Source organism: Miniopterus natalensis, chromosome X, assembly GCF_054644295.1.
Source record: "Miniopterus natalensis isolate mMinNat1 chromosome X, mMinNat1.hap1, whole genome shotgun sequence".
NCBI lineage: Eukaryota > Metazoa > Chordata > Mammalia > Chiroptera > Miniopteridae > Miniopterus > Miniopterus natalensis.
In genome coordinates this window covers 13,676,098-13,688,801 of record NC_142103.1, presented here as the reverse complement: position 1 = coordinate 13,688,801, position 12,704 = coordinate 13,676,098, and the positions used below count along the sequence as shown (strand labels likewise).

Below are 12,704 nucleotides of genomic sequence, written 5' to 3'. Positions count from 1 at the left end.
GATTGCTTTGAGGTTCCCATGTGACAGATGCCTTACAGTTCAGTCATTAGAAGCCAGCATTCTGGATTGTGCATTATGACTTCCTCATCACGAGAGTTTTGTTTGATAATTGACTACTCCAGGGAATTAAATAATACCACTGTGACTGGGAGGAATGAATGAACAGTCCTTCTCAGATGCTTAATTTATGAACACTAACTCCATGACTCCTTTATATATCACCACATAATGACGATTTGATATTTCACAATTTATATACATTTGAGGGTTCTAATATTCAGGTGTTTGGGGGGGTTCCACACAATGGATACTGGGTTTTTGACATACGCTATCTAAGCTAGTACAGCACCGTGAAAACATTTTATGTTATAACATAAACCTGCTTTCATAGTCTAAAAATGTGAATGCACTGAACATTCACACGCAAACCCAATAAAATCTCCTTAGTTTTTACTTAAATAGAACAGGCTGACTTAATCCTACTCAGTTGGTCACTAGCCCAAATAAATAATACCTACCAAATGGGTAACATTAAAAGCAGCTGGAAGCATTACCCGCCACCATCCTAGCACTCTGGGGCAGGTGGTGCTATTGAAAATGCAGATAGCTTTTTAAGCAGAATTATTTTCCTCATGGCTAGTGATGTTTCAAGTAAAACAAAATGGGGGCACTCACCCCGAGGTAGGGTGGCTATTTTCCCATCTGCCCTGGTAATTGCTTGTCAAAAGTAGGCTCGCTTTGGATGCCTGAGATCCCCAAAGTAATGGGAAAAAGATCAAGTGTTTTGAAGCAATAAGAGAACTGACGATGCAGTCACATTTTCAGGACTAAGTGCCAGTTTGTTTCATTTAGACACATGCTTATTTTTGTCCAGCATTTGAATCCTGAAATAGCCGTCCTGTAAGCCCTTGCCATTCTTAGATAGCCTCAAGCTTTTGTTTTTCCGTTCTTTCTTTCTTTCCTCTTCTTCTTTCTTTCTTTTTGCTTGTTTGTTTTGTTTTTACCACATTCCTCAAATGGTTTATCTTTGTAATAGGCCTTTTGGGGATTTATTAACCTCATTAACCTGTCCTGGCACTTCTCTGTGAATCTGTCCCTTGAATAATGGATAGTTATTAAATATAGGGAAAGTCTGTCTTGCTGGCTGTAGGCTGGCCATGGATACCTTGCTAGTAATCACCGTTATGACTTTTCCCAATTAATGGAATTGTTCTTGGTCTCATCTGTTCCTTATGGAAAGTGAAAATAATAGTTCTTCCATGTTTTATCCTCAATCACATCGCAAAGATGCCATAATGATAGTTACCCAATGGGAAGATTGCCTTTTGAGCTCACTTTTCAAATTATATTTGATTATGTGCCCTGAGATCTATTAAGTATATATAATATATATGTATGTATTTGTATAAACATTTATTAAGCACTAATGAATCAGGTGCTATGCCAGGCAATTTCCTTATCTTAGTTCATTTAACAGCAATATCATCCTGAGTAGGTACAGCTATTAGCCCTGTTTTAACAATGAGGAAACAGATTCAGAGAGGTTAAAGAACTGCTCAAGATCACACAGCTAAGTAAGTGGTGGAATGCTGGAGGGCTTTTGACCTGGACTCAAAGGGCCTGAGCTGTACACAGTTCTTCCTTAAGATGTGAAAAATATGGCCACAAATGAAAAGAAAGTGCTCACCTACAAAGATGCTATCCAGAGGACATCATCTCCTGTAGACATGTACCAACTGCTGAGCACTTTCTATGTGCAGGGTGAGTAGTGGAGATGAGCTACATTTCACTCATTCTTTCTCCCCACACATGCATTAGTTCTGCCCCTCCTAGGGATGCATTTACATGACACTGCAAACAAATGACATGGCTAAGGAGTAGATAATGAAGATCTGAGCCAGAGACTGAAAAAATATTAGACAATCTCTGTTCACACTGAGAAAAGCTGTAGATAGCTACTGGTATTACTAAGCAAAATTATTAAGCATCTCAGAACATCTGAGTTTCAAAAGATCACAAATAACCAATTGAAGAGCTTTTTGAAGATTTGTGCTCTAATTTCTCTTTATTCTTCTTTGCTTAAGAGCATCTGCAAAGAAGTGAAACTCACACATTCTTTCTTTTTGGTGCCTTTAGGTGTTGACTGATGATTTCAGGAGCTAGTCAGCACTATAAATCTTGGAACCTTCAGCACTTTGTAATTTTTCAAATGTGTCCTGAACACATGTTTCCTGAACTTTAGCATTAGACAAAATAGTTGTCTGAAAATCAGGAGATCCTGGCTTCACACACGTAGCCCCTTTCGCATAAAAGAGATCAAAGTGCTTTACAAGCAAGTAGCAACCACCTCCCTTCCCACTTAGGACGACAACTGCAGAAGTTGCAGTTGCTCAGGCAAAGCAACATGGGAAGACAAACAGAATCACAAGGAGTCATGGCTGAGCCAAGCCACACTTGAATTCCTTTTCCAAATGTGGGCAGGTCATGTGCAGTGCATCCCTTTAGAAAGAAAGGTGAACACGGGATAGATTTGAGGACGCTTGATGCCTTCCCCCAGTCCTTAGTTTATTCAATTTATTCAGCAATTGTTGCCATGTGTGTTTATCCAGCCCTCGTTGTGTACCTGGTATAATGTATTCCACATTCCTGGATGAAAAATACACAAAAAACTGCCACTAGCAAATAGACTTGGAGGTCCTTAACTAACAGGAAAAAGTTAAACACAGAGCATACAGATTCACATTGGTACCTCAGCAAAATTACAAAGATCATGTTATGGACCTTCTGGGGATTACCTGTACATAGATGAAACTGGCAATTCTACGAGAGCTTGAATACTGTACTAACACTGTGTTTCCTTGTCAATATTCTACAATATAAGCTGTTGTGGCCCGTTCTTTTTCATCACTCCAAATCACTGAGTGGTTTCTATATATTTGATCTCTTTTGGGTTTGACACTAATTGATGAAGATACGCTATTTTTCTTTTTCTTTCCATGACTAAGGGTCTAGGGTTGATGCTGATTTTTTTTTTTAGAGGCTACTCAGGTTGTCTGAGGTATTCAAATTTTTTCAATGCAGTCCTGGATGACAGGCACCCCATCCACTCATCAGTAAAATCTAGTACAGTAACCAGTATGTATGATTCCTCGAAGGGTTTGTGTCATCTTCCGTTTCACACAATGCTGTGGAGTCTTAATTCACTGGGCACCGAAAAGTCACTGCCAGGCTGCACTTCGTGTGACAATCTATTGCATAAGTCCAGGTGGCAGTCATGCCAAGATCATCTAACATGTAGATGAATGCTATGAGGTGTCTGCTCTTGTGTCAGCCTCCCAGAGAGGCTTCCCAGGACCACTTTATCTAAAATGGTCCCTCTTTGTCCCTAAGTGTTCTTTATCTCCCTTGACAGTACTACCTGCCATTTGCCTTTTTCATTATCGTCAGTCTTCCTCAGCAGACTGTATGGGGAAGGCACTTTGTCGGCGGGAGCCCAGAGCCTAGGGCAGTGCCTGTCGCTGACTGAATAAATGAACCAAGTAAACACTGTGATGTTCATCAGTCTAAAGAGAGAAATGATTAATCTTCCCCAATGTGCATTATCTTGAAAGAAACTGTCGAATCTATCATTATAAATGATGCCAAAGCATCGTTAATAGGAATTTTTTCATTGTGGTAAATGGGAATTTTTTAAATGACCGTGTTCTTTTCCCTCGAATTAATCTGTTTAATAAAAAACATTTTAAATTGTAGAAAAAATTATTTATAGCCCCAAATGTCAAAGGGTGAAACATCCTTGTAAACAGTTATGCTCCTCGCTGTCTAAATAAGCTTTGTATTTATTCTCGAAAGTCATCAATAGTCTCCTGTGTGTGTCAACTTCAGCAGCTCTCCATGCTCACGTGAGTCAATTAGTCCCACCTCTGAGTTACTGCTGAGAACGTCCAGGTCAGCCTCACTGCTGTAATTGTTCAATGACTCTGTCTCATTTGCTAGAATACCTCTTGTCTTATAGCCATTTAGGCTGCCTGTCTGCCCTCATCAGAGCAGCTGAACTTGAGACCCCCTTAGTTGATTAACTCTAAGCTTCCTTAGAAACCTGAATTTCTATAATCCACAGAATTTATTGCAATTTCTAATTAATTTAGTTATTTATGTATTTACTTGATGTTTTCACTTTCTCTGCCATTAGATGTAAGGGGAGTTCTGTGAATGCTCGGACTCTGTTTCTTTTGGTTACCCCCATCTGCACAGATCCTGGCACAGAATGGGTACTCAAGAACTACTGGTTGAATAAATGAGGGAATACGTATCCTCACCGCTTTATAAAAAATGAGTTGATATCAGGATGTTATATTACATTAGGGGTAGCAAAGGACTTTGGTATCTCTTCTAGAGGGAGTTCAAGTCCTCAGTTACTGTGAAAACACTAACATTTCAATAAAATACATATTTTTAAAAAACTGTAATTAGTATCTGTCTAGTATGGTTATTCTAAAGTGCTAATCTCTATACTGAAGATCAGCAGCGGGGCTCAGTGGGGGCGGGCCAAGGGGGGTAGACGGGGACATCTCTAAGAGTGTCAGCAATAAAAATAAACTTAAAAAAAGATCAGCAGCTTCTGCAGCAAGAACCATCTTCTTGCAACCTTCCCCATAACCCCAGTCTTGATTCAATAACTCGTTTTGCTGTTCACAAGATTTAAAATAGTATAAATTCCCAGCTCAACTAAGTGCAGAAAAGCATGTTTTATTAAACAAGTTATGATAAGTAATTACGGCTGTTACCAGGTATCATGAACAATCAGGAGACTGAATCAAGATTTTATTATTGAGTGGGGTGTAATAAAGGAGGGAGAAGGTTTGGGTAAGTAAAGAGTTTGCCAAGAATTCCATGCTCAGGCGTTCGCAGTGCCTCAATTTGTTTGGGGGTGGTTGTTTTTGGTTTTCTCATGAGACAGAGTAATGACACATACCAAAGTGAGCCAGTTAACAGCAGTCTTCCCACTGACTTCCTGATACTGCTCTTTATTTTCTAATTTTTTTCTGTTCTAAATTTTGATTATCTAGCCCACTGAAGGCAGAGAGGATTATTGATGCTTATACAAAGTTATAAATGATGTCAATTATAGGCAAGCTCTGACAGTGCTGACATGCCTCATAAGTTAAAAAAAAAGAATACTTTCCTAATACTATATAATCACTTCATCTCTTAGGAATTTGTTCCTGCACTATTTGGAGAACAGTAATCTTACCTTTAGTCTGGTTGTACATTTCAAAATGGACATATCTGAGGTCCTAATAGCATCTTTGTGTTCTAGGCAACCAAAAGGATTCTTTTCTTAGCAAATATGAGAAGAGCACTTCAGTTTCACTACAACTAAGCCACTCATTCATTCACTTCTTTTTTAAAATCCTCAGTTCAAGTCCTTAGTTTTAACCTACTCCTTTTTTAACCTACTTTTTGCCAGGTACTACTTTAGGATCTGGGGATACAGTGGTATGGTAGATTAAAGATGGCCACAAAGCCTTTAGTACTTCTGTCATCAAGAGGTGGGATTTATGGCACTTCTTTTTAATCTGGACAAGCTCTGTGACTGCTTTGACTAACAGTATATAGAGCAACTATGACTGTTAAAACTACTGGACCCAGGCCTTAAGAGACTTGCATCTTCCATTTCCTGTCTCCTGGAACACTCCCTCTTGGAGCCCCGATCCGCAGTGTAAAAGCCCTGACAAACCAAAGGCTAGCTGCCGTGCCAGTATGAAGCCCGAGTAAGGAGGCTGTGCGTAGAAAGAGAGATTGCTGGCTGCTGTCCATCTGGTCCAGCGGCCCGCTATTATGAGTTATCTCAGCCAAGAGCCCAGAAGTCATGGAGCAAAGACAAGCCATCTTGTCTAGACCCTGTCTGACTTTCTGACCCACAGAATCACAAAATATAATAATAAAAATGGTTTTATCCCATTATGTTTTAGTTTGCTACACAGCGATAGATAATCAAAACAAGGAGAGATTCAATCAGACTGGGTCCTTGTCCTCACAGAACTTGAGATTTCACAGTTATAACAATTCAGTGCTAATACTGTACATCCAAGTGTGGTGTAAGAAACTGAAACACAGCAGCTTAATAGAAACTAAGTAGAAGAAAACTATCATCTTGTTTCTCCTCTTTGCTGTGTAGCCTGTTAACACTACTGTTATGTTTAGTGCTATACTGAGTGGGGTCCCAACTCCAGAACTTTTCAACTACAGGTAGGTCTTCCACCAGGAGTCGGTGGAGGAAGCTGTCATGACTGCACTCAGCAGTATTGCTGCAAATTTTCAGATCTTTAAATTCTTCTTAAAACTTATTCTAAGTCATAAACATAATTGTCGAATGTTTCTCAACATACACATCCTTCTCATAGAAAGTGAAAATTTTGTTTTTATTATGGTGGGACCTGGATTATATGAAGTCATGACTGATGGGATGGAAGATGCTATAGGTTGAAATCCACTGCCCTGGGACAGTGTATTAGTCTAAGGTGTGAGGCAGAGCGTACACTAACTTATTCACGAGGTGTGCACAGGTATTCCAGTAAACTAAGGGTGGAAATACGGTTTCATTGATGTGATTTCTAGTTCATGTTCAGTGAGAACATTTTTCTCTTTTTAAACCAACATGGAAAAACTTCAAAAATTCAGTAAAAAGTTCAGATTAGATTTTTAATGACTCTCAGGGAAATAGATCAGAAAGGAAAAAGACAAACAAACGCTAGAGTTCCTTCCCAGGAATGCTACAGAAGCTGTGTAGTCCAGAGGTTGAGAACTCAAATGCCATCAGGAGTGGCACTGATGGTAAAGGAAGTGAGCCAGGTGTTGGGGACACAGTGAATGGTGAGCTGGAGGAAAAGCACATCCCATCCGGAGGGGCAGCTGGCTCTCAGCTCCAGAGGACCTATGCCATGCCCATGGGCCCAGAGATGCCAAACTCTAAATTTTCTACAGAAGGAAGACATCCTAATTTTTCTATTAGATCTCTTAATTTCTAAATGTTGGGCCAAATGAAATACATCTGTGGGCTGATGTCAAGCAATCTCTGATGTAGACACTTGACGTGGATTGATGTGGAGATCAGCTTCTCATGGCTACAAAACACAAATGAGCATGGCCAGACCTTGCTGTCCGCAGTTGCACTAACCCTGGTAGGATTTGTTTTTGAAATGCACTTCTCCGTTAGTGATGGCAAGTGAAATGTCTGGCTTTGCAAATTACTGCTGTCATTTAGTTTAATGTACTCTTGTTTTTACATATTTATAAAACCCTTTTACATTATTAATAGTGATTAAATGCTTAGACACTGAAGATCAATAATGCTTCTGTTCACCTATTTACATTATTAAAAAGTAATAAGTCATACAGAGCACGCAGAATATGTGGTTTACTTGATAGTCATGTTTGGACGAGATTGAAAAAAAAGAAAGAAAGGCTACAGGGCAAAATGTATTTAGCAAAAAACTATAATTGAGTTGGGCTCGTTAGAGACGTTACCGTGGGCAGGGTGCATGCTCACAGTGACAATACACCATCATGGGGCAAGGAGTACACATTCCATGTGCTTCACAAGCCAACGCAGCCAATTCAGAACAAGAAAGACTAGTCTCACTTGGATGCACAAGGATGAACACTTACTTAACCTTTATGTGTCCTTGCAACAGTTAGTTACCTGCATGCCACTGTGTTTAGCTCCAAAGCCTTTTGATGATGGCAATGCTCAGCAGCAAGTCATCTGTGTGGGTCATGTTTTGCCAGTAGGCAAATGAGTCCCTTGGCAATGTTTTCTTCATCTGCTTACCAGGCTATCTCTCAATTACATGGCAAAAGCAAAAACGCAGAGTGGGTCACCTGATTTGCATATTAAGTGGTCTAGGTCTGTTTGAGGAGAGCCACCCCGCAGTCAGGGGTGCATAAGGGCCACACATCGTTTCAAGGTCAGCTAGCCTAGCCTTCTAAGAGAGTCAGCACTCAGTATCAGTCTTGGATTCAAATGTTGACTGTGACATTCATTGGTTGTAACCTGGGACAAAAGACATCATCGACATCTCAGTTCTTGTTTTCTCACCTGGAATGTGGGGATAATCATAGTGTCTACCATATAGGGTTTTTGTACAATTCAGTGAGATAACACACGTTAAAACCTTAGTATGAGGCCCAACACACAGTAAGTGCTCAATAAAAATTGACACGTAGCAAAAGGCCCATTTTACCAGTCATTCAATTGTGTTCTTCTACCAAGAGGAGGTTCATTGGCACGGGTTTGAAGTTTGTAAATAATGTCACTGAAATGTATTAGATTGAATTAGATTTTTAAACATCACTTGGTTGCTAAGTTTCTTGTGTTGACCCAGATAGCGTTTATCTAGTATACATTAGATCCAAGTCACCAGGCTCACTTAAGGACAAGTTGAAGTTGGACAGCTGTGGTAGAACAGAAAGGTTGCAAGAGTTGCTCCAGTGCAAACTTGCTGGCTGTGTGGTATTGGGCAAGTTATTTATTCTCTCCAGACCTCAGTTCCCTCCTATGTAAAATACACCAATACAGATACCCACTTCACAGAAATATTGTGAGGTTAAAAGAAAATAATGCATGTTTGAGTGTTCTGCAAACTATACATACTATGGAAATGTAAGAGCTTGGGGCTATGATTATGTATATATGTGATCAGAGTTAGATTTATTATTTTACCCAGAGTAACACCACATGTGTTGATCTCTTATTTATTTTTTAACCCTAACCGGAGGATATTTTTTCCATTGCTTTTCAGAGAGAGTGGGAGGGAGAGAGAAAGAGAGAAAATCATTGATGTGAGAGAGACACATCGATTGGTTGCCTCCCACATGTGCCCTGACCGGGGCCGGGGATCAAGCCTAAAACTGAGGTAGGTGCCCTTAGGTGGAATCGAACTTGGGACCTTTCAGTCCGCAGGCCGGTGCTCTAACCACTGAGCCAAACCAACCAGGGATAGATGTGTTGATTTTGAGAAGAAATATACTTAGATTGCTGGCCCTCCACTATTCCCCTTGGCAGAGGCCCGCACCTTTTCTGACGGATTAGGTATGTCTGTAATAGCCGAGACCTCTGGATGGAGCAGACCTGCTGCTGTGAGTACACATGCGACTTGCAGAGCCAACGAGAGCTTGGACCATCTCACAGGAGAATGAGGAAAACCCATGGAGCCGGGAGGAGGCGGAGGGCATGAGCCACCACAAGTAACAGGTTTGCTCCCTCCGAGGGGCGAGCCAGCGCCACTGAAGCAGGAAGCCCAAAGGCGGGGCTTCGAGTTTCTTCTCACTTCTCGAAGCTTCTTGCTCAGATGCCCTGCTCTGGGCCATGATGGTTTGTCTCCTGTCTCTCTCAGGTACTGACTTTCCCATTTACTTGATTGAGCTCAGTGAGTCTTTTATACAGCTCCACGCCATGGAGGCTGGTATTTCTTCCACTGTTTTTTCCTTTGTGGAGTGACTGCTTCCTAAGCGTGGTGAAGGCTAGAGCTGGTGGCTTATACAGGAAAGTGGGAATAATTGCTGGGTTTTGTTCCCTTTGTCCCTCTTCTAAAATAAAGAAGCCTCCACCATCTAAATAACTGCTTTGACTGTAGCCCACTCCAAAGTGACCCCAGAGTTGCTGTCGAGTTGCGAGGCATGTTTCACAATGGGAATGACCGAGTCCCTTGGAAGAAGGGCAGTTTTGACTAGATGCCTTGGAAGAAAAGGCCTTTATTGTGACGCCCTGGCACGTGGGTTTGGGTTCTACCAGAGACCTCAAAGGTCAGAGCTGCACAGTAATAAAAAGAACGTGTGAGGCTCCAGTCTCAGTAACACTTCCAGCACAGCCTGGGGGAGGGGTAGAGTCTCCCACATCTGCACGCACATCTTGGTCTTCCCCTTTTCTTCTGCTTCGCTCAAAAGTGAGTTTTCAGTTTCTTGGATTGTCCCTGATACCAATCTAACCTCTTGCCTGGGTCTTTCTTGGGGACTGATTCTACCCACTGGGATGCGAGTGAGTGGGTGAGGTGTACACAGAAGCTCCAGGACCAATAGTTTCCATGTTTCTCTTTTAAGCTCCTGTTTGCAATAATCTAGAAGCTGGTGAAATATCAGCTTGCGGGATGAACAAAGGAGGGCAAATCTAAGAGCAAAAATGCGAACTTCAGTGACTTCCTTACACCTAGTGCTAATGAGTAAAATATGCCATCGCCGAAGATGAAGCAGAAGATAACAATGAGCAAAGTCACGTGACTACACTTCAAGTAAGTAAGCAATTTAAAAACCACTTTTCACCTAACGGGTTGGACTTTGGTCTCAGATCTTTAGTGACATCTCATGCCTTTCAGCTTTCATAGAAGACAGATTTTCACAAGTCCTGCATTTCACGTTAGGCAGTCCAATTCACCCAGTTCTTTCATATGGAAAAATTTACATCATGGAATAAAGCGTGAAGTTGAGCTCTTGAAATTCAAGGAGCTTTCAAGGAATCAATCCGGAAGCTAAACAATTAAATTTGCAAATTATACTTCCATCTGTTTTTGTCGTTAAAAGACCCATCTAGCCCGGCTGGGCGTGGCTCATTGGTTGAGCATCAACGTAGGATCCAGGAGATCGCGGTTCAATTCCCGGTCAGGGCACATGCCTGGGTTTCGGGCTCTGTCCCCAGCAGGGGGCGTACAGGAGGCAGCCAATCAATGACTCTCTCATCATTGATGTTTCTCTCTCTCTCTCTTCCTCTCCTTGCCTCTCTGAAATCAATAAAGATATATTTTTAAAAAATCTATACTTCACTACAAATAATACACATCATAAGAGTGTGTGTGTGTGTGTGTGTCTTTTATGATACAGAGTCTCTAGAAATGAGTTCTCCCCCTTAAGTAATGAGCAAGGGCTTGAGCATTCCAGGTAAGCCTAAAAAAAAGATCAATGCAGACTGGGTGGAATGGAAAGTAACCTGATCTTTAGAAGATATCTTCCTTTCACACTGCAGGAAAAACATGAGCACTGTTCATTAAAGAGTAAAATAAATACACATACCTGCTGTCAAATGAAATCTCTGGAGCAATGACATGAGTACTGTCCTTGCCAATGAGGAATTTGATTCGATCATAGAAGAGTCGTGAAGTGTGCTGAGAGAAGAGAGGGTGGCTTTGCTGAATGAGGTCAAGAGGGTCCGGCGAGCCCTGACAGAGAGGACTTACATAACAGTTGCTTTGTTGACAACAATCAGGGTCCACACAGTCGGTCAAACCATCTGGGAAAAAAAAGCGTTGAAATTTAGCTTCAAAAGAAGCAACATAGTTTAAAATAGGCACATGGAGAAAAATCTAGAATACAAAGATAACTGTCTATATTTGAGTTTGGAATCTATTAAGTCCACGTTCCTCATGAATTATCACTCATTCTGAGTTTATATGGCACATCAGTAAAATTCAAATTATTATGTTCATATATCTTTCTTTCCTGAATTCTCTAGCATTTGTGGGCTGTATTACATTGTTTAGCATTTGGATAGAGTATTCTGTAAGATGGCACTCTTTAGAAGTTTCCCTTTTCCTCAGCAAGACCATCATCCAAGCTAGCAACTCTCTCTTCTATTTATCCTGAATTTTTCACACCATGTACAAGTATAAGCATACAATTAACAAGTGGTTGCCAACCTGAATTTTTTTTTTAGAGAGAGAGGAAGAGAGAGGGAGAGAGCGAAACATCGATGCGAGAGACAAACATCAATCAGCTGCCTCCTACCTGGCCCCTACTGGGGATCGAGCCTGCAACCTGGGCATGTGCCCTGACCGGGAATCAAACCAGTGATCTTTTGGTGCACGGGATGATGCTCCAACCAACTGAGCCACACTGGCCAGGGCAATTTATTGGTCTTTTAAAAAAATTCTCCCAATATTTTTATCAACTGGTAATTTAAAATAGAGATCGGTATTCTCACGGTGACAAAGTAGAGCAGGGCAGTGATTTTCAAATGTGTAGTCAATTACCTGGCGAGTTTATTAAAGATGCATATTCTGGAGCCCCATCTACTGAATCAGAATTCCTTCAGGATTATGCATACTTAATCTGGGGGATTATGGAGCACACTAAAGTTTCAGAAGCACTTTTTAAGGAACTTGTAGATGTAACTAGAACTTACTTGTTCCTAATGCAGTTATGTATTTGATGCAAATACCAGAAAACCTCAGGTATGTAATGTAATGAGTCACTCTCTTTCATTTCCTAGGCCTTCACCATCTACTCTAGATTCCTGAATCCACAGTTAACCCAAGGAAAATCACATAAAGGCTTCGCTCTGTGGTACAGGAATGATATGGGGCACAAGGGTTACAGGAGACCATGGAGACTCTAATAGGTGCAAAACACTGTATCAGGTGCTTGGGGAAGCAAAGAGTTTTATAAAACGCCTCTTTTCCTGTTTTCAGGAGCTCAGAGCTTAGTAGGAGAAACAGGTGTCTAACACAGCCGACTTATACTAGTTAAAAATGCAGCAAGTGTTGTAAGAGAGTTTACACACAAAGGGAAAGGGTTAGAGCGGTTAACAGCATTATGGACACTTCATTCCACACCCAATAAGCAAAAAAAAATATTAAAGTCCTTCCCAGGCCCTTAAAGCAGACAAGTGGCCCTAATTTAGATGTTTAACAAGGGTAAATATAGAGATGCTAATC

The 12,704-nt window shown here is 41.0% G+C and overlaps 1 protein-coding gene across 2 annotated transcripts in view; it reads right to left on the bottom strand.

Moving 5' to 3' along the window:
* Window positions 1-12,704, bottom strand: part of TENM1 (teneurin transmembrane protein 1) — a 319,040-nt gene that overhangs the window by 144,689 nt on the left and 161,647 nt on the right. For both annotated transcript variants that reach the window (XM_087829353.1, XM_087829352.1), the window contains exon 11: window positions 11,065-11,281. In XM_087829353.1, coding sequence (XP_087685479.1) covers window positions 11,065-11,281 — 217 coding nt within the window. The remainder of the gene's footprint in view (window positions 1-11,064; window positions 11,282-12,704) is intronic.